The sequence below is a fragment of the Acomys minous genome, assembly GCF_964271855.1.
Source record: "Acomys minous genome assembly, chromosome: 20".
Taxonomy (NCBI): domain Eukaryota; kingdom Metazoa; phylum Chordata; class Mammalia; order Rodentia; family Muridae; genus Acomys; species Acomys minous.
In genome coordinates, this window is record NC_140502.1 from 5,782,297 (window position 1) to 5,806,470 (window position 24,174).

Sequence of the window (24,174 nt, forward strand, 5' to 3'; positions counted from 1 at the left end):
AACACCTGCCAAAACAAAGAGCAAACGGCCCCTCTTCCCAGCGAGGTCCCTATGCATTGTCCTTGCTGTGATGCCCCTGTAGCTCTGCTTCTCGCCAACTGCAGTGTGACAACCAGGATGTGGTTTTTGTACCTAAAAGACAAAGGCTGTGTGTGCTCTCTCCAGGTCCCCAGCTGTCCTGGGCTGTCACCTGTGCTCAAGGACATCCTCCTGCTTCTGTTGCCATTAGAAGCTGTGGCCCCGAGAAACTTTTTGTTTGTTTGTTTTCCAAGACAAGGTTTCTCTGTGTAGCCCTTGCTGTCCTGGAATCTGCTGTATAGACCAGGCTGGCCTCAAACTCAGAGATCTGCCTGCTTCTGCCTCCTGAGTGCTTGGATTAAAGGTATGTGCCACCACCCCCTGCTACCCCTAAAAATAAAAAAAAATATTTATTTTTATTTTCTGTTATGACATTTTGGCCACATGTACATCTGTAAGTCTTAAGCACACATGATTCCCACGGAGGTCAGAGTCCCTGGAACTGGAGTTACAGATGGCTGCGAGATACCGTGTAGGTACTGGGAATCGAACCTGGGTCCTCTGAAAGAACAGCCAGTGCTCTTAACCATTGAGCTAATTCTCCAGAGATGTTTCAGCTCATGTGGTGGAAATGGTATGCCCTCAGCAACTCCTCCTTGCCTCCTCCAAGCCTGACTGTTCGTTTCCACTGTCAGCTGTGTTTAGAACCCCGTAGGAGATGGAGGCACACGTGTGTGTGTGTGTGTGTGTGTGTGTGTGTGTGTGTGCAAGGACATTTTCAAAGATGACTAGCTGAGGCTGGGAAGGTCCACCCTAGGGTAGGAGACACCATCCTGTAGAGTAGGAGCAGGATGAGGAGTTAAAGGGGAAGGGAGAGAGCCAGGAAGTCCCAGCATGCCCCTCTCTCTGCCCCCTTAGCCACCACCGCCCTAACCTGGATCTCACCACACCGTCCCTTGCTACCTTGGACTGACAAGCTGAGGCCAGATGAGTCTCCCCTCCTCCCGGCTGTCTCAGCTATTTGACGCAGGAGAGAAACACTAACAGTGATCTCACTCGGGCGCTGAACAAGCCAAGTTGTGTCCTGTACCTGACTCATTTCACTCATCCCAACATCCTCTGGCTGGCAGGTAGCGCTTCCTTCTCCATTTTACAAAGAGTTTTGGGGGCTGGAGAGTTGGCTTAGCAGTTTAGAGCACTGGCTGCATTTGCAAAGGACCTGGGTTCAATTCCCAGCTCCAACATGGCCGCTCCTTGCTGTCTGTAACTCCAGTTCCGGTGTATCTGACACCATCACACACATACACAAGCAGGCAGAACACCAATTAGATAAAATAAAAATAAATTAATTGTATTTCAAAATTCATTAATTTCCTTTTTTCTTCCTGTTTGTTTCCTCGCATGTATATATGTGTGGGACAAGTGTGTCTGGTGCCCTCCCCTTTTCAAACCTGGATGACACTGCTTTGTATGTGTTTCTGTCACTGAGTATGTGTACCACGTCAGCTGTTTCCCTCAAAACTGATAGAATGCCTGATGCAAGCACCTTCAGCAGAGATGGTTTATTTTAGATCACAGTTCAAGGCGGGGTGCAGAGTGGAGAAGCAGCCACAGTATGGGCTCTGACACCCAGGCTGAGGCCCTCAGCTTAATCCCTCGAACCCATGTGGCAGAAGGGGAGACTTGCCATCACACATGTTGACACCTGACCAACCCAGGTACACAGACACGCATGCACACACGCAGACACATGCATGCACAGATGCACACACACACACACACACACTCACTCATGCACCGATCAAAGAGACAAATAAAAGTAAGGAAGCCAGGGCACCAGGCGCCTGAGGTAGCTGTTCCTGTCGCTGTAGGGAGGCAGAGCAGCTCCCCATCCTTGAGATGTTGGTTGCTGTATCCAAGGTCCGTCTCCCTCTTAGTGGTTAAAGTCTCTGGAATTGCTCTCGTTGGCAAGTCCAGAGGTGTTTTCTTGAAGAGAGTGATGTAGGCCAGTCCATTATGATGTATCACATTTTTTCTTAGTTGTCTCTTGAAAAATATTTTGTTATTGCTTTATGTTTGTGACTATAACCAGTTCTAGGAACACAGATATATAAGTTCTTTGAGATCTCACTTTTTTTTTTTTCTGAGACAGAATCTCACTATGTAGTTGGTGGTGGTTATGCAACTATACTGTTCTGGGGAGACACAACACACATCTGTTTGCCCTAGAGAGAGAACCCATGATAGACCAAAGCATGGGAAGTCAACTTGGTGACCCAGTGAGTTTAACTGGAGTTCCTTACAGGAGTAAGGGTGAGAGGTTACTCATAGACACAGAAAGACTTAAAAGAGAGCTGCATCACTAAGGCCCACCGCAGCACGGCGACAGCTCACGTTGCCGGGAGCCTGGAACTCCCTGCAGGGCCTGCAGGTGGCTCAGCACTCGGTCTGTCAGCGCTTAGTGCTCACTCCGGCATAGTGAGTCTGTTTTAGGGACTCCCTGAAGCTGTTTTGAGTTGTTTACCTTCCTCCTTTGGGAACTTCCTACAACATGGAACGGCTCGATCTTGGAAGACGTTGCTCCACATCAGTAGCTCTGGATGTTCTGGAATTTACAGTGTAGACCATGCTGGTCTTGAACTTTCAGAGATCTGCCTTGCTCTGTCTCCCAAGTGCTGGAATTAAATGTGTGTGTGTGTGTGTGTGTGTGTGTGTGCGCGCGCGCGCGCACCATATGTTGGCTCACTTTAAAGTTTTAGTACATTTGGAAAATACTACTTGAGTGTGTGTGTGTGTGTGTGTGTGTGTGTATGTGTGTGTGTGTGTGTGCGCGCGTGTGCATGGCAGGGCGCACATTAGGAGGCCCAAGCACAGCTGCCGGAGGAAGTTCTCTCCCTGGATCATATAGATCCTGGGGATCAAATTCTGCTTGTCAGGCCTGATGGCAAGGACTTTTACCCACTGAACGCTTCCACTGCCTATTGTGTGTCACTGCTCCTGGAAAGGTGTGGACAAGGGTCCGATCAGGGGCAGACAGAAGTATGGATACCACAGAAATCCAGCTGGTGACCCAGTGAGTTTTATTGGAGTGACTCACAAGGAGCAGAAATGCCTCCCAGACAGCTGCATCACCAAAACCTGTCTCAGCATGGCGACAGCTCACTAAGCTGGGAACCTGGAGCTTCATGAATACCGTGCACGTACCTCAGGATGTCAGATAGAAAGATCTGGAAGGTCATACAATCCTGATTCTGACCTGAAGTGCTTTTGGCTGTACAGGGTGAAGAGGCCATAGCTAATGCCACTCTGGGCCAAGTCCCCAGAGAACTGGGCAGGAGTGGACAAACAACTGCCTGTCTGTCACTACTATCCTCCTCAGCCTTGGCCCTCTTACACATGACACCTGCACACTCACTGAAGGCTAGGACACTGTCTGCCTAAGGCTGGGCCACGTAATCCTTCTGGTGCCGGTTTCCCAAGAAGCACCCCCAAGATTCTTGGTTTTTGTAGAGCTGCGGTTAAGTTCCAGGCCTGTACGTGCTGTGAGCTGAGCCCCGCCCCAGAGGCAGAAGCTCCGGAGTTTCCAAATCTGTAGAAGGAAGCGTTAGTGCCTCATGTGGAGTGAAGGGTTTGCACAACGTCCTCGTGGTCCCTAGACCACCCTTAGCCCCCAGAGAAGCAGCAGACCCTTCAGAAGCAAGCTCCAGCCAGAAACTGGTGCGCTGCAGTAGTAGGTCACAGATAGCAGGCCTCAGCCAGTGCAAGGTGGCTGCCTCCTGCACTGTTTGGTGTGAATATGGGTTCTTTATTTCTGGTAAGATTTCATGTGCTGGAAACTTGGTCCCCAGCATCACCATGTGAGAGATGGTGGGATGTGTAAGTGGGGAAAAAACTGAAAGGTGTTCAATCCTCTGGGGTGTTACACTGGGAAGGAATAAATTGATGTAGACTGGCTGAGTAGGTCCCCCTGTGTGGATGACGGAGACCACCTTCACATGGACACGGCCGTGTGCCTAGCGCTGTATTCCGCCCCTCCATTGGTGATGGGGTCCTCCCCAAAGGCTGAAAGAGTAGTCTTCAGGAGTTTGGACCTGAAGTCTTAAAAATGATGAGATCTTTTTTCTTTATAAAAACCCAGCCTCAGGTGTTTTATCATAGCATTATGAACAAGATTCTATGCCCCACTTTCCCCCAGAGCATACTCTATAATGAGAGAACTTGTACTCCTGGGGCCTTCCATAAGCCTCCGCATCATGAGGAACCTAGATATACCCCAGATTGAGCCTACTGGGTTGAGCCTCAAGACTCACGTGAAGACATGGCTCAGTAATGGAGCGCCTCCCCAAAGCAACTATTAATGCCTGGTGTGGGAAAGGGCTTATTACCATGGCCATGGAACAGAGGCACGGGAAGTGTCCTGAAGCTCTAGGGTCTCCTAGAGGTCCCCACTGAGCATAACATCCAGAGGGGAAGGAGCTGGGAACAGAGCTGTGTAGTTGGCATTAACATAAACCCAGTTCTGTTTCTGGCTAGGCCTCACGCTTTGGCCTCCTGGCAGCACTGCAATTGAGTGGTGGCAGTTCAAAGTTACACTGGTAGCCTTTGCCATATGCTCTAACCCAATTGATGCCCAGTCTCAAATCAAAACAGCCCAGGCTCCCTTGTGAGTTGCAAGGCTTTTATTGTTGGGTTCCTGTTTTTGGACACCTGGGGTTTGCAGCACCTCTGGAGTTGAGTAGGTAAGTGACTTCATTGAAGCTTCCTGGCAAAGAGACTCCCATCAGCACGAGGGGCTTTTAAATACTCTGTTCTGAAAAGAGAAAGCCAGGTGAGGTCTCTGGGTTAAAGCACACCTCTGGCTACACTGACCATGCACAGGACACCTCCTGTTGAGGGAACTGAAGCCAGGGCCAGGGAACGTTTTCTCTATCCTGTCCACCAAGCCGTGTCAAGGCAAGCCTTGTAAAGAGCCTCCACTCCACCTAGATGGGGTGAGCCATCCTGTGGGAGATCATGGGCTTGTGTGGGAAGAATTGGGAGGACCTAGCAGGACTCCCGGTGAGCCTGTGGGGCATCTGGGTCCCTGTGTTGACCCTCAGACACAAGCAGGCAAGGCAATGACTTTTTCTACTATTTCTAGGGATAAGAGTGGATTCACTTAAATTCTTCACTAGAATGCCCCTGGATTGGAGTCTACACAACGACCTTGGAGATGCATGGAACAAGAGAAAAAGATGAGTTTTGGGGATGGTGGCGGTGGTAGACTTGAAAAGTTGGGATGAAAGAACCAGGCTGAAGACAGGGTGCTGGTATGGGTGGCCCCAAAAGGCTGATGGAGACCAAATGGGGTCAGGTATGTCATCTGGCTTGGTTGAGCAGAACAGGCGGACCCAGCTCAGGCAGCCTCTGTGTCCCTTCCTGGCCCATCCTCCTGACATTCTCAATCAGGCGGGTCATCTTTCTGCATTTACAGAGAAATTGCCCTGCTGGGGAGGAGCCCAAACCCCCACCCCCTAGCCTGGAATGAGCAGGGTAGCAGACAGGCTCCTGGGGGAGACACAAGAGAGAGGCTCACCAGCAAAGCCATTGCGTGCTTTTTGTTACCCTCTGTCAACTTGTTCACACATGTCTTCAGCTTTTTAGCAGTTTTCAGTAGCAAAGAGTGAGAGTTGTATTGTTTGATGAAATTAATATACTCAGATACGCTCCCATAAAGAAACAGATGAGCCTCCTTTGCGATAGCTGGACACACGTCACAATCTAGAAAACAGAGAGAAGGCGACCCTCCCTTGAGTGACTTGCATCAGAACACAGGGAACCTTCCATGCGGTCTGCTCACAATACCCCAGGAGGTGAAGGTGGGAAAGCCAGGAGACCCTGCATCCTTGACACCTGCACTCTAACACCCACCTCCCCCTGAGGTCAGGAGCAGGGCGGCCCCCAGCAGCACGAGAGCCCCAGCCAGCTTCATGGTACCTGTGGCAGGTACTCCTCTCCGGCTTGGGCTCATTTTATAACTGCCCCTGGCTGCTCGCTGGGCAGGGACAGGCCTATGATTGAGCTCTGCCTGGACCCTCCCTTCCCAGGACACTGCTTGGAACTTCCTGGGGCTGTGTTTGTCAGGGGGACCTGTATATTTTGGCAGGAGGATCAGATCCTGGTCAACAAAGGGCCCTGGCTCAGCCTAGTCACCCTCTTAGTGTTCCTTTTAAGGTCACATGCCATGTGACAACCAAAGAAAACGATGATGAGGATGGGGTGAAAGCCTCTCAGTCAGACCTCCAGAGTGAGGCCCGGGTCTCCCTGTCACACTAGGGCACTCAACATTTAGTTAGAAACCTCACTAGGAGCCAATGGCTAGGCCAGGCCAGATCATAAACTACTGACCCCTTGGTGACCCTGCCACCCCAGATTTTGTCCCTGTTCCTTTCCTTTGCTTCATGGCTTCTTGTGAACCCGTCTCTTCACCCAGAAGTCTTCCTGCTTCTAGTGCCATCCTTCCACTTGACTTTTTTTTTGTTGTTGTTTGTTTGTTTGTTTTTAGATAGAGTTCTCTCAGCACAGCCCTGACTGGCCTGGTACAGTGTAGACCAGATTGGCCTGGAACTCACATAGGCCTCCTGAGTGCTGAGATGAAAGGTAATTCCCTACCACATCTGGGTAAACTTGACCTCTTAAACCCATAGTCAAAGTTTTGTGGTTTTTTTGTTTTTTGTTTTTTAGTCAGCATCTTGCCCAGGCTAGTCGAGTTGATAACCTTCCTGAGAAAGGTCTGTTTCTGTGTGTGTGTGTGTGTGTGTGTGTGTGTGTGTGTGTGTGTGTGTGTGTGTGTGTATCCTGTGTCTCTGTGTGTGTGTTTGTGTTTGCCTTTATATGTGTGTATGTCCTGTGTTTGTCTCTGTGTGTTTGTGATTGTGTGTCTCTCTATGTGTTTGTGTATGACTATGTGTGAGTCTATGCATGTGTGTATGCCCTATGTATGTCTCTGTGTGTGTCTTGTCTGTCGTGTGTGTGTGTGTCTGTGTCTGTTTATGTGTGTATATACATACATGTGTGTCTGTATCTGTATCTGTGTGTATTTCTAAGTGTGTCTGTGTGTATGTGTGAGTGTATGTGTGTGTCTCTCTGCATGTGTCTATGTGTGTGTGTGTGTGTATCCAGCTTTCCCTAGGACTTGTGGTAAGCATTGTTAAAATGTGTGTGTGTGTATTCAGCTTTCCCTAGGACTGGTGGTAAGCATTGTTAAAATGTGTGTGTGTGTGTGTGTTTGTGTGTATGTGTGTGTATCCAGCTTTCCCTAGGGCTGGTGGTAAGCACTGTTAGAATCTAATAACAGTAATCGGGTATGGTAGCACACACCTGCAATCCCAGAACTTAGGAGGCAGCGTCTGCGGTCAGCCTGGTCTACACAGGAAGTCCTAGCCCAGCAAAAAGCACACAGTGAATCCCTGCTAATAGCCACCATTAGTGTCTTCTTTAAGTTTACACTGCAAGCGCCTCATGCTCATTTTCTCATAATTAAACAAAGATATTTCAGTCTGGAGCGTCTGACCCCCTAATGGGCCGCTGCCAGACTATGCCTTGCTGCTCTAGCTACTTTGGTTACTGGTCACAAAGCCAGCATGACTCCCTGTTGCCAGCAGCTGCCACCTTGAATACCCGACAGATAACCTTGGGAAAACTAAAGAGCCCTCCTCATTTTTCGGTGCAGTAATAGACCACATCAAGAACCCACCACGGCAGAGGGACAACCTGCTATGTGTCTAGGACACACCAAAACCCTCCTGGAGTCTCATCCCCAGTGTGGCAGTGCCGAGCACTTCACGTGGTTGGTGGGTGTGGAGCGGGGCGGGGCTTCTGCCACCTCACTTCCGTCCACATATCCCCTGCTACCCTTCTGCCTTCCGCCCCGGACAGCATACGTGGGGTTGTTGTATAATGGACTGCCAAAGTTCCAGACCATGCAGCAAATTAACTTCTTTTCCCTGGACATTACCTAGTGTTGGGTAATGTCAGGCAACTGAACGTGGATCGCAACAGCAGTGCACAAGGGTTCCTTGGCCGTAAGAACACGCCCGACCTCCACCACAGCGCTGGGCGCTGAACCCTAGTTCCTCTCCCCGAATTACACTTGCATTGGATGCCTTTTGGTGTCCTGTAGCTGTCTAATGGATCAGGAGAGCAAGGCAGAACGCTTTCCCAGAAAAAAAAAAAAGAAAACAAAAAAACCAAAAAAACAAAAAACAAACAAACAAAAAAACCCTCAAAAAAACTCAAAAACAAAAACAAAAACAAACCACCATAGGTCACTACTTCTCTCAAGTGTATAAACAAGACCTTTCTTAAAACAGGAAGCTATCTCCCATATAACTCAGGCTGGCCTCCAATTCTTAACACCCCCCCCCTTCCCTATACAAGTAATATAATCATGTATGTAATTTGGCTGGTATTACTTTGTAAAAGTAAACATTGTATGTGTTTTGATAACTCAGAATTAGTAGTTTGTTGTAAAGGGCACTTGACTGTCCCTTATTGTCCTTTAGAAGTGACAGGATGAAATTTGCTGAGGACTTAAAAGAGGCCTAAGCCTTTTACTTCCACTGATTAGCTGAGCCAAACAGGATTTGTAGTTAGGTGCCAGGTACGAAGGACTTACTTGTGAGCTGTCTGCTATGGCCTCTGGTCTTTGTATGAACTTGCTGGTCCCGAGGGCTGCAGAGCCTGCAAAAAATTTCCCGTGGATGTTTTTCCCTTTCTTGGAAGCATTAGGAATGGAGCCAAGGGCGTACTGTGGCTAAGCAGGCGTCCACTGCTGGGGGACCGACCCCTACAGTGCTCTGCTACCCTGTCTGCTGTCTCCCTTATCAGCGCGGCCATTAGGGTTTGGGTAGATCTCACAGAGGTAGCTGCCTTGTCCTAACATGGCAGAAGACACACGGCATGCACATATTTCACCACAGATTATAATTATAAAAACTTTTACCACTTGAACCATTAATATTCTGTTTACCAGATATCTGTACTGTTTAACCATCTCCTCATATATTTATCTTGTGTGTGTGTGTGTGTGTGTGTGTGTGTAGATACATTCATTTGTATTTGTGGATGTATGGTGTGCTGTGCTGGATAGCTTTTTCTTTTCTGTTTTCTCTTTCTTGTTTTTTGAGATAGGGTTTTTTTTTTTCTGTATAGCCTTGGCTGTCCTGGAGCTCACTCCACAGAACAGGCTGGGCTTGAACTAGCACACCTGCTTGCCTCTGCCTCCCAAGTGTAGTGATTTAAGATGTGTGCCACCACAGCCTGGCAATGTGCTGGGTAGTTTTATATCAACTTGATATAAGCTAAAGGCATCAGAGAGGAGGGGACCTCAGTTAAGAAAATGTCTCCATGTGTTTCAGACTGCAGGCAAAACTGTTAGGCATTTTCTTGATTATTGATTAATAGGGGACAGCCCAGCTGTGTAGTGGCCCCTCTGGGCTGGTGGTCAGGTTTTCTCATAGAAAGCAGTCCAAGTTTTACTTCCAGTGCTTTGGAAGTGCTATAGCAAGCTGTTTAGGAGAAATAAATTATACAAATTAAATGTCAGTAGATTAAATCATGGTCGTGTCCATTGCTAGTCTACTTTTATCACAAGAATATACATCTTAGGTACAGCAGATAGATATGACTCTATAGAAGGATAAGGCTTCCAAAACCCCAGAGACATGCAGAATATGGCATTTAAAAATGTTTTTAAAATGTATAAATTGACTTAAGACAGTTTACTGCCTGACCAGTCACCCAAAACACTTTATAACGTTGGAGCCTCATCTTCAGCTTTCTGGCCTAATATCTCTTTCAGACTTGTTCTCAGGGCAGGAGCTATTGAGGACTTGCTTACCCTGACTTGGCAGAGTGCGCCGTCGACTCTGCCTGCATCTAACAAGATCGTTTGAGATCAAGATAAAGAAGTTAAGCTATTAGAGTTGAGATAGGATAAATATTGAATCTCATTCGGAAATCTAGACCCAACAACACAGGAAAGACACTACTTCAAACGAGACGAATGCAGATGGCCAAGTCACCATGAATGTAACATGTATAGAACTCATTATTCTCATGATTGTCACATGGTCCTCCCTGCTGTATGCAGTTTGTTTTAGACATGTGTAATAAAAAAAATGTTTTTATAGTTGGATGGTGGTGGCGCACGCCTTTAATCCCAGCACTTGGGATTGCTGTGAGTTCGAGGCCAACCTGGTCTACAAAGCAAGTCCAGGACAGCCAGGTCTACACAGAGAAACCTTGTCTCGGAAAAAAAAAAAAACCAAAAAATGTTTTTATTACTTTAAAGATTCATTGCCAATGAGACAGGTTAACTCCTGGCAACACCCAGCCTACCTCACAGAGGATGATGAGCATTAAAGAAAAGAACCTCCTTATGGAAATGGCTTCAAATGCAGCAAACAAGCCACTGGTCCTCATTTCTACCACAGACAGAATTCTGCCCAAAAAGGGGCAAGCTTGGATGCAGGTAGAGTCTACGGTGAAACTCTGCCAACACAGGGTAAGCAAGTCCTTAATAGTTCCTACCTCACAAATATGTCTGTCAGATATGTTGGGCCAGAAGGCTAAGGAAGATGCTCCAAAGTTCAGGTAGAAAACTGTCTCTGTCGTGTTTTCATTTGGAAAGCTACTACCCTGCACTCCTGGTATACTTAGGTAATCAAGTTTGTTCCTCAGGGAGTTGAAGACCAGATAGTTTAGTTTTACAACGAAGCTTAATTGTTTAGGGGTTAAGATGTTTTTAGGTCTAGATAGGTGTTCTAAGTTGATAATGACAGTATGTGATGGAGATTAAGGTTACATTCAGAAATTTAGATGCACCAAGATAGGAAAGATTTTTTTTTCAAGGCTGTCAAATACAAATAGCCAAAACACTAAGAATATAACATTTATATAATTCCTGATTGTGTCATGGTTCTTCTTGCTATAGGTAATCTATTGTATATACGTGTAATAATATAAATGTATATGTAAAAAAATTAAATAAAAAAAAGCACTCCGGGGCTAGAGAGATGGCTCAGAGGTTAAGAGCACTGTCTGTTCTTCCAGAGTCCCTGAGTTCAATTCCCAGCAACCACATGGTGGCTCACAACCATCTTTAAGGTAATCTAACACACCCTTTTCTAGCCTGCACATGCACATGCAGGAAGAGCACTGTACACATAGTAAATAAATAAATAAATCTTAAAAAAAAAAAAAAACAGCCCAAGCCAGGCGGCAGACATTGTACCTCCACGGGCTCTGTATCGGCTCCTGCCTCCAGATTTCTGTCGTGTTTGAGTTCCTGTTCTGACTTAATCTGGTGATGAATGATGATATGGAAGCATAAGCCGAGTAAGCCCTTAGTCACGTTCTTTTCTCTCAGTAACAGTTCACAAGGCATACATACGCAGATGCACATGGCAGCCAGAAAAAGACAATCAGGTGCCTCCAGTTGCTCTCTAACATATAAATATGTATATATATGATGTATGTATGCATGTATGTACATATTGTATATACATATGTATGGACACATAAATACATACACATACATATGTATGTTTCTGTGCTTTTTTGAGATTTTATATTTGATGTATGGGGAATTTGCCTGCGTGACTATCTTGTATGTTCTATGTGTGCAGTGCCCGGATTTTTATATTTATTTTATGTATGGGGAATTTGCCTGCATAAATATCTTGTATGTTCTATGTGTGCAGTGCCCGTGGAGGCCAGAGGACAGTGTCGGATCCTCTAGAACTGGAATTACAGAGTAGCTGCCATGTTAGTGCTGGGAGCCAAATCTGCATCCTCTAAACAGCTGAGACCACCTTTTAGCTTTTGTTTTGTTTTGTTTTTTGAGACAGGGTGTGTTACTGTTCCTCCAGCTTGCTGATTTTGCTAGGTTGGCCAGCCAGTGAGCTTGAGGTGGGCTCCCTTGGGCTGAAAGTCCAAGGCTGGCTTTTCTCATGGGTTCTGGGAGCTGAAACTCAGGTATCCAAGTGAGTGTGTCCGTAAGGTCAGTGACTGGGCCTACCCCCACCCACCTTGCTGTTTTCTTTGGAAACATGTTGCTTAACCTTAAGGCCTGAACGGAAATGAGGCCCTAAGCGGAGCATCTGCATGGACTCGGGAGAGAACACTGTCTTTCATTCCTATTTACGTATCTGCTCATCCAACCGTTGATGTCAGCGTGGCTTCCCGTATTATTTCACAATTAGATTATAACCCAATATAACGCTGTTGAGTTTGTTGATCAGCTTGGTTGAGATCTGTCCATTAGGGGCCGTGCTCAGACTTCCTTGTGCCAGTTTCCCCAGGCATTTGTACGTGCGTTCTTTTGTTGTGTTCATGTGTGTGTGTGTGTGTGTGTGTGTGTGTGTGTGTGTGTGTAGGGGGGCACAGGTGCCATGAAGTGTGTGCATGAAGGCCAGGGGGCAATTTACAGGAATTAGTTACTTTTTTTTTTCTACCAGGTAAGATCTGGGGTTTGAACTCAGGTCTCCCAGCTAAGTGTCAAGCACTTGGAATCACTGAGCTATCCCAACAGGCTTTCACCTTATTTTTTAAGACAAGGTCTCTTACTGAAGCCGGAGCTCAGATGGGATTAGAGGTGCATTCCACCACACTCACCTCTTTTCTTAGGTCCTGGGGATTTGAACTCAGGTCCTCATGCTTGCATGATAAGCACTTTACCCACAGACTCAAATCCTTAGCTACCCCCATTATTGTAAGTGGTGCCGTGGATTAACCTGAGGGCTTTGCACATACTAAAAAAAAAAAAAATTACTCTAGCACTGTAGTAGTGAGCTAGTGACAACATGTGAGTTGGCGGGTAGGTAGGCATGGTGCGGGAAGGATGCAGCCATCATGGCGGGTAGGTAGGCATGGTGCGGGAAGGATGCAGCCATCATGGCGGGTAGGTAGGCATGGTGCGGGAAGGATGCAGCCATCATGGCGGGTAGGTAGGCATGGTGCGGGAAGGATGCAGCCATCATGGCGGGTAGGTAGGCATGGTGCAGGAAGGATGCAGCCATCATGGCGGGTAGGTAGGCATGGTGCAGGAAGGATGCAGCCCGTCACGGCGGGTAGGTAGGCATGGTGCAGGAAGGATGCAGCCCGTCGTGGCGGGTAGGTAGGCATGGTGCAGGAAGGATGCAGCCCGTCACGGCGGGTAGGTAGGCACGGTGCAGGAAGGATGCAGCCATCATGGCGGGTAGGTAGGCACGGTGCAGGAAGGATGCAGCCCGTCACGGCGGGTAGGTAGGCATGGTGCAGGAAGGATGCAGCCCGTCACGGCGGGTAGGTAGGCACGGTGCAGGAAGGATGCAGCCATCATGGCGGGTAGGTAGGCACGGTGCAGGAAGGATGCAGCCCGTCACGGCGGGTAGGTAGGCATGGTGCAGGAAGGATGCAGCCCGTCACGGCGGGTAGGTAGGCACGGTGCAGGAAGGATGCAGCCATCATGGCGGGTAGGTAGGCACGGTGCAGGAAGGATGCAGGCCATCATGGCGGGTAGGTAGGCATGGTGCAGGAAGGATGCAGCCCATCATGGCGGGTAGGGAGGCACGGTGCAGGAAGGATGCAGCCCGTCACGGCGGGTAGGTAGGCAAGGTGCAGGAAGGATGCAGCCATCATGGCGGGTAGGTAGGCAAGGTGCAGGAAGGATGCAGCCCGTCACGGCGGGTAGGTAGGCATGGTGCAGGAAGGATGCAGCCCGTCATGGCGGGTAGGTAGGCATGGTGCAGGAAGGATGCAGCCCGTCATGGCGGGTAGTAGGCATGGTGCAAGAAGGATGCAGCCCGTCACGGCCGGTAGGTAGGCATGGTGCAGGAAGGATGCAGCCCGTCACGGCGGGTAGGTAGGCATGGTGCAGGAAGGATGCAGCCCGTCACGGCGGGTAGGTAGGCACGGTGCAGGAAGGATGCAGCCATCATGGCGGGTAGGTAGGCACGGTGCAGGAAGGATGCAGCCCGTCACGGCGGGTAGGTAGGCATGGTGCAGGAAGGATGCAGCCCGTCACGGCGGGTAGGTAGGCACGGTGCAGGAAGGATGCAGCCATCATGGCGGGTAGGTAGGCACGGTGCAGGAAGGATGCAGGCCATCATGGCGGGTAGGTAGGCATGGTGCAGGAAGGATGCAGCCCATCATGGCGGGTAGGGAGGCACGGTGCAGGAAGGATGCAGCCCGTCACGGCGGGTAGGTAGGCAAGGTGCAGGAAGGATGCAGCCATCATGGCGGGTAGGTAGGCAAGGTGCAGGAAGGATGCAGCCCGTCACGGCGGGTAGGTAGGCATGGTGCAGGAAGGATGCAGCCCGTCATGGCGGGTAGGTAGGCATGGTGCAGGAAGGATGCAGCCCGTCATGGCGGGTAGTAGGCATGGTGCAAGAAGGATGCAGCCCGTCACGGCCGGTAGGTAGGCATGGTGCAGGAAGGATGCAGCCCGTCACGGCCGGTAGGTAGGCATGGTGCAGGAAGGATGCAGCCCGTCATGGCGGGTAGGTAGGCATGGTGCAGGAAGGATGCAGCCCGTCATGGCGGGTAGGTAGGCATGGTGCAGGAAGGATGCAGCCCGTCATGGCGGGTAGGTAGGCATGGTGCAGGAAAGATGCAGCCCGTCATGGCGGGTAGGTAGGCATGGTGCAGGAAAGATGCAGCCAGTCATGGCGGGTAGGTAGGCATGGTGCAGGAAGGAAGGATGCAGCCATCATGGCGGGTAGGTAGGCATGGTGCAGGAAGGATGCAGCCCGTCATGGCAGGTAGGTAGGCATGGTGCAGGAAGGATGCAGCCCGTCACGGCGGGTAGGTAGGCATGGTGCAGGAAGGATGCAGCCCATCATGGCGGGTAGGTAGGCATGGTGCAGGAAGGATGCAGCCCGTCACGGCCGGTAGGTAGGCATGGTGCAGGAACTCGAGGTGGCTGAGCACATCTGCAGGCAGGAAGTAGAGAGACAAGAATGTTTGGGCTCAGCCGGTCTTGTCTTTTCCACTCCTGCTATGACCACAGTCCGTGCAGCGCACATGAATATCCGTCTACCTACATCATTTGACCCCACCTAAAACTCCAACACGGGCAGAACTTTGTCTGCACGGTGACTCTGAATCCACTCAAGGATAACCATCAAGATTAGCCATCATACTGCAAGCAGGGTGAGCTTCCGTTTCAGAGCTCCTTGTCCCCAGGATTGATCGCCACCACACCCAGCCGACAATCTCCCTTAGGGCAGCAGGTTGATTTGAACGTGAGTCAGCCTACACACATAGCACTGATTGTGGTCACAAGACCACTCTATTTTTATAGGCCGTCCGGAGTGGCCTCTTCTGGGCTGTGGATAAGTGAGAGTTCATGGTACGAGGGATGGAAACCTCATGCTACTGCTGACAGTTGTCACTGCACAGACTCTACTCTTTAAACCTCTTTGAGACATGCTTACTGATAGAGGTGAGAAACACAGGACCTGGACAGCGGGAATGAGCTGCCGTGGCACTTTAGGGGAATTTGTGGTAGGAAAACATCATCAGCCCCAGAGGCAAACCCTGAGAGACTCCCCTGGTGAGGAGTCGCTGAGAGCCCTAGATGGTGCCTTTTATGTCCTCAGGGGTCCTGTCCAAACGGATGTGCAGATGGGCACAAGAATTGCCCAGACACACACACTTCTGCTCATGGCTTGATCTCAGGACGATCCAGATTGTTGGCTATGGCTCCCTACGGTGACAGAAGTCCTCCTTCACCTCTGCAGTTCCGCGCTTGAAGAAGACATGCTTGGAGCCATGAGAGGCAAGGAGGTGTATGACCAGGAAGCGGAGGTGACAGGAAGGACAGGATGACAGGGCATTTGGCTCAGCCCGTGGGCTCCTTAGAAATGTCAGCTCTAACCACTCTTTGGCAAATATATGAACAGTTCTTTCCAGAATGTGACGACATCAGGATGTCTCTAGCTGTTGGTTCTTCCCAGTGGGAGGGTCTCCAATACTCACTCCTTGGTTGCAAGTGTCAAGGGGATCCACAGATGCTATGTCCTTGCCCAAAGGTATCTGGAGCTCTGAGAGGTTTATAAGGAAGCAGGATCTGCTTTGAGAAGAGCATTTAGCACTCTCCGCCATGAAGGGGACACTGTTCCTGCTGGCCTTGTTGGTGACCAGAGAGCTGGGCTTCCAGACAAGTGAGAGCGGGAACAGACCCTTCCTCTGACCCTTCCTCACCCCATCTCACTTCCATATAGATGTCTAAGCAGTGTCCTGAGGCTGATCTGGGGGGTGGGGGTGGGGTTGTCCCTGGAAGGTTGCAGGGCAGGAAGTCTGCAGAAGACCCTAGAAGCTTTCTGCAGCAGTTGTGGTGGGTGGGGTGGGGAGGCGGAGGTGTGATGGTGATGAAGGGCCCTTCATCCGCATGCCCAGTGGAAGCTGCATTATGTGTGGGAGACGTGTGAAGGTTAGTTATGCAGGCTGGTACACTCGCGTATCCCCCCTTCCGCTAAGACTGTGTGTCTCATGGCAACCCTGTTGTATCTGGGAGACAGCAGCCATAGGGAGGGCAAGACTTTGGTTAAAGTCAGTTAATCCATTCGTGGATGTGGCAAGGGTTCATGAGCCTCCACTTCTGCCGGCCTGTGGTCTTTTAATGCTTTTCTGTCTCTGTTTACAGCGGAAGCATGCCAGGACTACTATAAAGTCATTGCTTCCATAAGTTTTGGAAAAAGGGCGCCAATGCATTTCAAGCTTAAGGATTTCAATCCTACTTGGAAGGAAAGACTGGCTTTTAATAGAATCCAGGATTGCTACACTGAGGGAGGATTGATGACCAATTACTGGAAATCCAAAATCCTGGTAAGTTCCTCCGTACCCCAACTCACTCATGCAGTATATGGTGGAATGCTGTGGACAAAAGATCAATACAACCAGGAATGAGTGTTCGGTGATCTGGAGAAAGGTGTCCAAAAGCTTGGCCACCCTAGCACATATCAATGCGGCATGTAGTGTCCAGCTTGCTCAATGCAAGTTCTAAAACTTTACTCACACATGATGGTTAAACATAGGTCTCTCAGCCATAGGAAGGCAGGCAGTGGAACAGGAGAGTGCTTGCTCTGGCTTCCACAAAGGTAGGGCACCCTCAGCACTTCCCACTTCCTCTGCAGCCTCCTTTGCCTCTACTCCCCTGCCTCAGATGGGGCCCTCCTTCTGATGGCATTGTTAGAATCACAGCCAGAACCTCCCTCCATAGATCCAATGCCACCCCGACCCCAGGGAGTGAGTTCACCTGCTCACCACAGCTTCTGTTTGTCTCCCATTTGTCACTTGTTTCAACATACCTGGATTACAGTGATGTATATTTTGGTCAGTGCAATGCTCACCCTGTTTCCCAACGTGATTTTAGTCTGAGTGTCAGGTCCTGTAAATGCGTGGCATTATCCAAAAGAGAATTTCTTCTAACACACCCACGCAGGAGATATCTTTATAAAATGGTCATACAGCCAATGTGCCGGACCGATGTCCTCAGTGCAGGAGACATCACCATAACTCATACTCAGCCATTTTGTCCTCTCTGCAGACCTACCCCTGTCGTGCCTTCTGGAACCTTCTCCCCTTCATTCTTGCCTGGCTAGAGTAGCTGTGGATGGGCTGCTCCTGCAGCTCCCTTGGTGCAGGGTCTGTTGATGGAGACCCAAGTCACTGCAGAGAATTTACTTCACTGTGGAGGAGGAGCAGCCTCATCATGGGCGCTTGGGGATTCCTGATTTTGTCCTTTTGTTTTCCAGAGAAACACCAACTCCAGCCAAGAATGCCTGGCATTCCATACCAAAGATGACTAAGCAAAAAGTATGGCTCTTGCTTTAAAATTTAATAGCAAATATCGAATGTTTTAAGACAACCCATCTTTACAAAATGCCTGATCCGAGTGCCATCTTGCTGACCTGTCTTCTTTCTTTCCTCAAGTTGGAATCCAGACACCTGTCCACTCTAAGTTCAGTCTATTAGGCTAGTTCTAATAAACACGTGCAGCTCTGTTCTGTGCCCCATGTCTGTGTGCTTTGACGGAGTCGGGTGAGGTCTTCAGGAAGTCTTGAAGACAGAGAGAGAAATGACTTGTGTGGCAGCTGAGAGCAGGGTGGCTGCCCCTGAGTAGCCAGGTGAATATGGGAAAGCCAATGCAGTCTTCTTTTTTTGTTGTTGCTAAGTATACTGGGCCAGCATCAAACTTAGAGAGAGATCCACCTGTCTCCGCCTCCCGAGGCCTGGGTTGAACGTTGGGCACTATACTGTACCTGTCTTACTGCAGCTTTGTGAGGCTGGAAGAAGCCGGTTGTCTGAGGGCAAATCACATGTAAAGAGCCACAGGCTTCACTAGAGAAATGGGCAGCAACGAGGTGCACAGCTACTCACCTTATATGCTGCCTCAGGGCTTTATCACAGGACTGCGGGTCCTCAGTTGTCAGTCATAACAGTGGAGTGACTCGGATGCTGTGAATGTCAACAATCCATCACAGCCCGGTCTGTGTCGCAAGTTCCACAGAGAGAGACCCTGCCTGGGAAGCACATACAAAACTGCACAATAAACAAAAGAAATTTGCTGGTAAAAAGAGTTGAGTAGACGCTCAAATACAGAAGAGAGAAAATGGTCGGGGAGAAGGTTCAGTGGGTAGAGTGTGCTTCTGTGCATTACTGGGGCCCGGAGTTTGACTCCCTTGTAAGGCCAGACTAGGAAGCCCATGTCTAGAATCCCAGTGCTTCTGTGGAAAGATGGGAGGAGATAGGTGCATTCCCATAAATGTGTAGGCCAGCTAGTCTGGAGTCTGCAGTGTCAGACAGGCAGAGACCTGTCTTAGATAAGGTGTGGACGGTCTGTCCTCTGACCTCCGTACGTACATGTGCTCTGCATCACACGCTCACTCACAAAACAACAACCAAACAGCTAAAAAGGCGAGCAATGGCAAGCAGTACAAACAAGAATTAATGACCAACATTAGTTAGTAGGGAGGCACAAAATAATAGCGCAGCTAACGAGAGCGGCAAACACTGGGAAGCCGGATGGAGCCCAGCAAGTGCTGGTGAGCCAGCTGAGGAACTCAGCGTCCAGCTGCTGGTAGGAAAGGGGCGTACAAACAGGACACAGTTTTTGAGTGTGTAAGGGAAAGGGTGTGCGCAACCATTGACTAATGAAATGCTCTGTCTGTCAGTTTCCTCATTGGTGAGCGCGTGCTGCTTCCTCAGGAAGTTTGCCTGGTCCTTAAAAAGAGCCACGGGCCTCAGCAGGAGCACAGCTCGCCAGTGAAAAACCAATGACCCCAGACGGTCTTGAGCTTTAACACCCCAAGTCAGTATTTTTCCAAAACCACAGCCTAGGACCATCAGGCGTGATTATAATCTGAAACTGATTGAGGTTATCCAAACCACTAAAACCTAACACTGTTTTCTCTGCCTGTGGAATCCCCAAACAAAGAGTGAGGCTTCCTACTTGGGTTGTTGTTGGATTTTTGTTTGTTTGTTTGTTTTTGGCTCCTAATCAACACTGGTCCCTCATGTGGCTCTGTGTGGCATGATGTATGATGTATGCTCCTGCTCTTGGGACACGTAAGTATCATGCTCTTTTATTGCCGACATCCCTGTGCCATCATGTCTAGAGGGGAAATCTCACAGGCAGAAACAAGACACCCAGGCTTTGGTGCCTCGATATTGACACACAGGAGAGACTAACAGGGTCATCGCAGCTTTGTTTGGAATGGTCCCAAACTGGAAGACAGCTAATGGTCCCTTAACAGGTGAGCGCACCATGAACTAATGATGCAGCAGAGAAGTGTCTTAAACACACAGTTAGGCGCTCATCTTTTCATGGAGACATCTTTAATGGTTGTACAGGAATGGAAGACACTTATTTTATTTACACAAACTTCTGAAAGAGAAAGACAAAGCCCTATAGTAAAATAAATCAGCGAACACCAGAGTGGGCAGTTCGGGAAGGAGGGATTGTAAAGGGGAGGGAGGAACGGTAGGATAAATGAAGGTGTTTGTTATCAGGATTGCAATGACTTCCCGGGTCTGTGCGTTAAATAATGCACACCATGCCAGCCATGTCAAGAGACAAGCAGATCTCCGTGAGTTTGAGACCAGCCTGGTCTACAGGGCTACAGATAGAAACCCTGTCTCAAAAATACCCCTACCATATTTTATACTTTATGCACAGTACAGGGCACATCAGTTCCACCCCAGTGGAGCTTTAGTGAAAGAAATGGTTCAGTTAAACAGAAATGGTTAAAGAAATAGCACCAAAAAAAAAAAAAAATCTAGATTTCCTGCATCTATTGAAAAACCAGAAAGTTTGGCATATCCAAACTGGACTCACCCTCTTTGGATAAGATTTCTACTTTGTGGGGAAATAGAAGGACCCAGGGAGTCCTAGAAACCTACAAGAAGAACATTGTGATGGGTGGATTGGGGCCCAGGGGTGCCTGCTCAAACTATTGCACTAACCAAGGACAATACAAGTAGTAAACATTGAACCCCTACTCTGATCTAGCCAAGGGACAGGACATTCTCCACAGTTATGTGGAGAGCGGGGACTGACCCTGACGTGAACTCTGGTGCCCCATATTTGACCCCCCTGCCCTTGGTGGGGAGTCCTGATGGCTCTCAAAGAAAGAATAAGCAGGCTACCTAGATGAGACTTGATAGCCTGTGACCATATAGTGGGGGAGGAGGTCCCCCTCGGTCTTAGACCTAGGGGAGGGGAATAGGGTGAAAGCGGGAGGGAGGGAGGAATGGGAGGATACAAGTGATGAGATAACAATTGAGTTGTAATCTGAGTAAATTAATAAAATTAAAATTTAAAAAAAGATTTCTACTTTGAAGGAAACAAAGCCTCATGAAAAATAAAGCCTAGCTTTGAGTCACAGGACCAGCATCCCTTTCTTTCTTATTTTATTTTATTTTTTAAATACTATTTATTATCTATACAGTATTCTGCCCCTATGTGGGCCCGCCCACCAGTTCTCATTACAGGTGGCCGTGAGCCACCATGTGGTTGCTGGGAATTGAACTCGGGACCTTGGGAAGAGCGAACGGTGCTCTTAACCTCTGAGCCATCTTCTCCAGCCCCTGGCATCCCCTTTCTTCTTTCTCCACTTTCTGAAAATCCAGAAACATTTCAGTATATGCCATTGCTCTGAGTATCTACAGAGAAACAACCAGAGAAGGCCTGAAACTGTCGGTATCCCTTTATCTCTCCCAATGCAGTGAGAGAAGATTCTCCAGTGTGCTGCTCTCAACTTTCATTAATCAAACCCAGTGTTTGGATGTATCTATGGCAGACTGTGGTCATCTTATTCTATGTCTATTCTGCACGTCCTGTCATCCAGGGACGGCACATTAGGTAGGGACACATCAGGCTTCAAGCTCCGTGCAGCCTGGTAGCTGCCAGCTGTCAGAGGTGAGACAGCTTCAGCCACAAATACCAATAGTGTGTCTGTAACTCTGGAAAGGGCCTTGGGCAGATTAAAAGCGCAGCAGAGATACTGACCCTCCTCACACACCTGCCACCTGTGTTGTCTCAGGTGTAGTTAACCTCCTTTATACAAGCAATAAACAGGCTGAAGAAGAAATTAGAAAAAAAAAACACCACCAGGCTGAATGGCCAAAGATAATATGAGGTAGCTTGGTGTAGCTCTAAAGAAGCAAGCGGAAGTCCTGAATGGTAAGAACGTCAAGTCTCGGGGTATGGAGAGATGGCTCAGAGGTTAAGAGCACTGTTTGCTCTTGTAGAGGTCCTGAGTTCAATTCCCAGCAACCACATGGTGGCTCACAACCATCTAGAATGAGATATGGTGCCCTCTTCTGGTGTACAGGTGTACATGCACGCAGAACACTGTATACATAATAAATAAATAAACCTTAAAAAAAAAACAAAAACAAAAAAACCAAACAAACAAACAAAAAAGAACGTCAAGTCTCACCCCTACCCAGATCCAGCCAATGGTCAGGATGTTCGCCACAGATGAGTGGAGAGTGGGGTCCGACTTTCACACGAACTCTGGTGCCCCATATTTGACCACGTCCCCTGGATGGGGAGGCCTGGTGGCACTCAGAGGAAGGATAGCAGGCTACCAAGAAGAGACTTGATACCCTATGAGCATATACAGGGGGAGGAGGTCCCCCTCAGTCCCAGACATAGGGGAGGGGAGTAAGGGGGAAATGGGAGGGAGGGAGGAATGGGAGGATACAAGGGATGGGATAACAGTTGAGATGTAATATGAATAAATTAATAAAAAACATTAAAAAAAAAAAGAACTTTAAGTCTCCGAAGAAGAAAGAAATTGGGCACAAAAATGATTTGGTCTACGGCTTAGAACAACCTGCACCTATCCTTCTGTATTGTGTTCACTATAAATAAAGAAGCACCCCAACTGCCCATCAGCCAGGCTGCAAAACTCCCCCAACCCCTGTGCCTGACTCGTTCCTCCCTTTCCTCCCTCAGTGTTTGCATCTACGTCTCTTCAAGCCACGACCCGCAACCCAGGGCTGGAGCTCAGCAGGCAACAAGTCTTGTGGCTACAGAATCCCCATGACATGTAAATGCCACGGCTAGAGAATCAATGTGACACATTATTAGCTGCCACTTTTCGTATGGCATGAAAGGAGCTTTACAGGTGGCTTTCTCCTGCTCATACAAAGAGCAGGAAGCCAGCCTTTACTGTTCTGTGCATCAAGCCACACCACCATCATTAACAGGGACATGCTGCACAGAGACTGGGAAAGTTGATGGCACCTGTGTAGCCCTAGGCAGTTCCCCAAGTGGTTTCCAGAGCCCTTTTTCCTGTGTGGCTTCCTGCCCTTCCACAGCTCCTGACACACACACACACACACACACACACACACACACACACACACACACACGTGCGCGCGCCAGCAGGTGCTCTCAACACCTGGCCCGTGGAGCAGGGAACTGACATTGTTAGTTACCATCAAGCCTGAACGCTTTTTCCCCTCCCTTTATCAGCAGCGCTATGTGCTTTCCACGTGTGTCCGTCTCTGCTGGCAAACTCTCGTGTTGTGCCACCGACTCTGTAATCCTTTCCAGATCTAGGGAACTGAGTGGTGACATTTCCAGCTTGCATAGCTCATCAGCCATTCTTCCAATCTTTTTAAAAACAGAATACAGAAAGAAGACAAAGCAAAACCAAACAACAACAACAACAAGCCAAAACAAACAAACAAACAAACCTGAGAGCAGCTCAGAAGAGAACCCCGCAGCATCAGCTGCTTTAAACAGTTTGCTGATGTCTTGAAACAGTACACTCATTTCTTCATGTCCTGCCAGCTCCTATATGGCACTAGAAACCAAATTCTCCGTTATTCCTAAGCCACATCTGGGTGTCACTTGTTAGCACTTTGTGTCTTAGCAACCATCTTGGTTGACACTTGTAGTGCTCTTTTTTTTTTTTCCCAAGCCCTACTTTGTTTGGGGTGTGTAGGCCTCAACCTCCCTTCCGTCCTCCCAACTCTATGTAGGAAAGAGACTGTTAGTGGAGAGAGTGGGCCAATTTGCTTCTCCTGGCCGTTTAGGGTTAAAGGGTCTCTGTCTCTATACCCATCTCCTTCAACTGCAGATGCATCCAGAAGTCTCCTCCAAACTGCTGAGCCTTAAAAAGTTTCTCTCTCAGTCTGGCACTGCCTGTCTCTGGTCACTTCGAACTGCTACATGCCCCACACCAGCCAAGTACGGCTTGCTCGCTCGCTCCACGCTCTTATTTATACCCTCAAAGGCCTAGACCACGCCCCTCTCTGTGCTGCAGGAGGAAGGCTTTTCCAGGTGGCAGAAGCCACGCCCCCTCCATGAGACAATGAATGGGTGTAGCCAAGCTAAAGCTCAGACTGAAATCCCCAACCCGGGATTAGAAAAACTATATATATACAGCTGCACTCTCAGGTCAAAATGGCGGGTAGGGCTGCTGTTGCAGCGCCAAGCAAGTGGCTGGATGGTTTTCGAAAATGGTATTATACATGTCCCCTGGAGGGGGAGACCTGGTGGCACTCAGAGGAAGGACAGCAAGTTACCAAGAAGAGACTTGATACCCTATGAGCATATACAGGGGGAGGTAATCCCCCTCAGGAACAGGGGAGGGGAATAAGGGGAAAATGGGA

The 24,174-nt window shown here is 48.8% G+C and overlaps 1 protein-coding gene and 1 long non-coding RNA gene across 7 annotated transcripts; one reads left to right on the top strand and one right to left on the bottom strand.

Moving 5' to 3' along the window:
• The first annotated feature begins 5,775 nt into the window (after nucleotides 1-5,775).
• LOC311591639 (androgen-binding protein homolog) lies at nucleotides 5,776-18,045 on the top strand. Of its 6 annotated transcripts, none has more exons than XM_084771485.1 (6): nucleotides 5,776-6,657; nucleotides 10,352-10,564; nucleotides 15,344-15,828; nucleotides 16,074-16,205; nucleotides 16,688-16,869; nucleotides 17,799-18,045. In XM_084771485.1, the coding sequence occupies exons 4-6, from the start codon at nucleotides 16,145-16,147 to the stop codon at nucleotides 17,850-17,852; spliced, it is 297 nt and encodes a 98-aa protein (XP_084627611.1). In that variant the 5' UTR covers nucleotides 5,776-6,657; nucleotides 10,352-10,564; nucleotides 15,344-15,828; nucleotides 16,074-16,144; the 3' UTR covers nucleotides 17,853-18,045. The 6 variants fall into 6 exon arrangements, with proteins under 6 accessions (XP_084627611.1, XP_084627609.1, XP_084627610.1 ...); XM_084771483.1 differs by having other exon boundaries at nucleotides 15,344-15,484; nucleotides 15,642-16,205; XM_084771484.1 differs by having other exon boundaries at nucleotides 15,344-15,484; nucleotides 15,721-16,205.
• On the bottom strand, nucleotides 16,793-23,338 carry LOC311591641. The gene is made up of 3 exons (XR_014777155.1): nucleotides 23,254-23,338; nucleotides 18,424-18,566; nucleotides 16,793-16,917 (listed from the first exon to the last, which is right to left on the bottom strand). It is a non-coding gene; the product is annotated as an uncharacterized lncRNA (long non-coding RNA).
• Nucleotides 23,339-24,174: the final 836 nt, after the last annotated feature.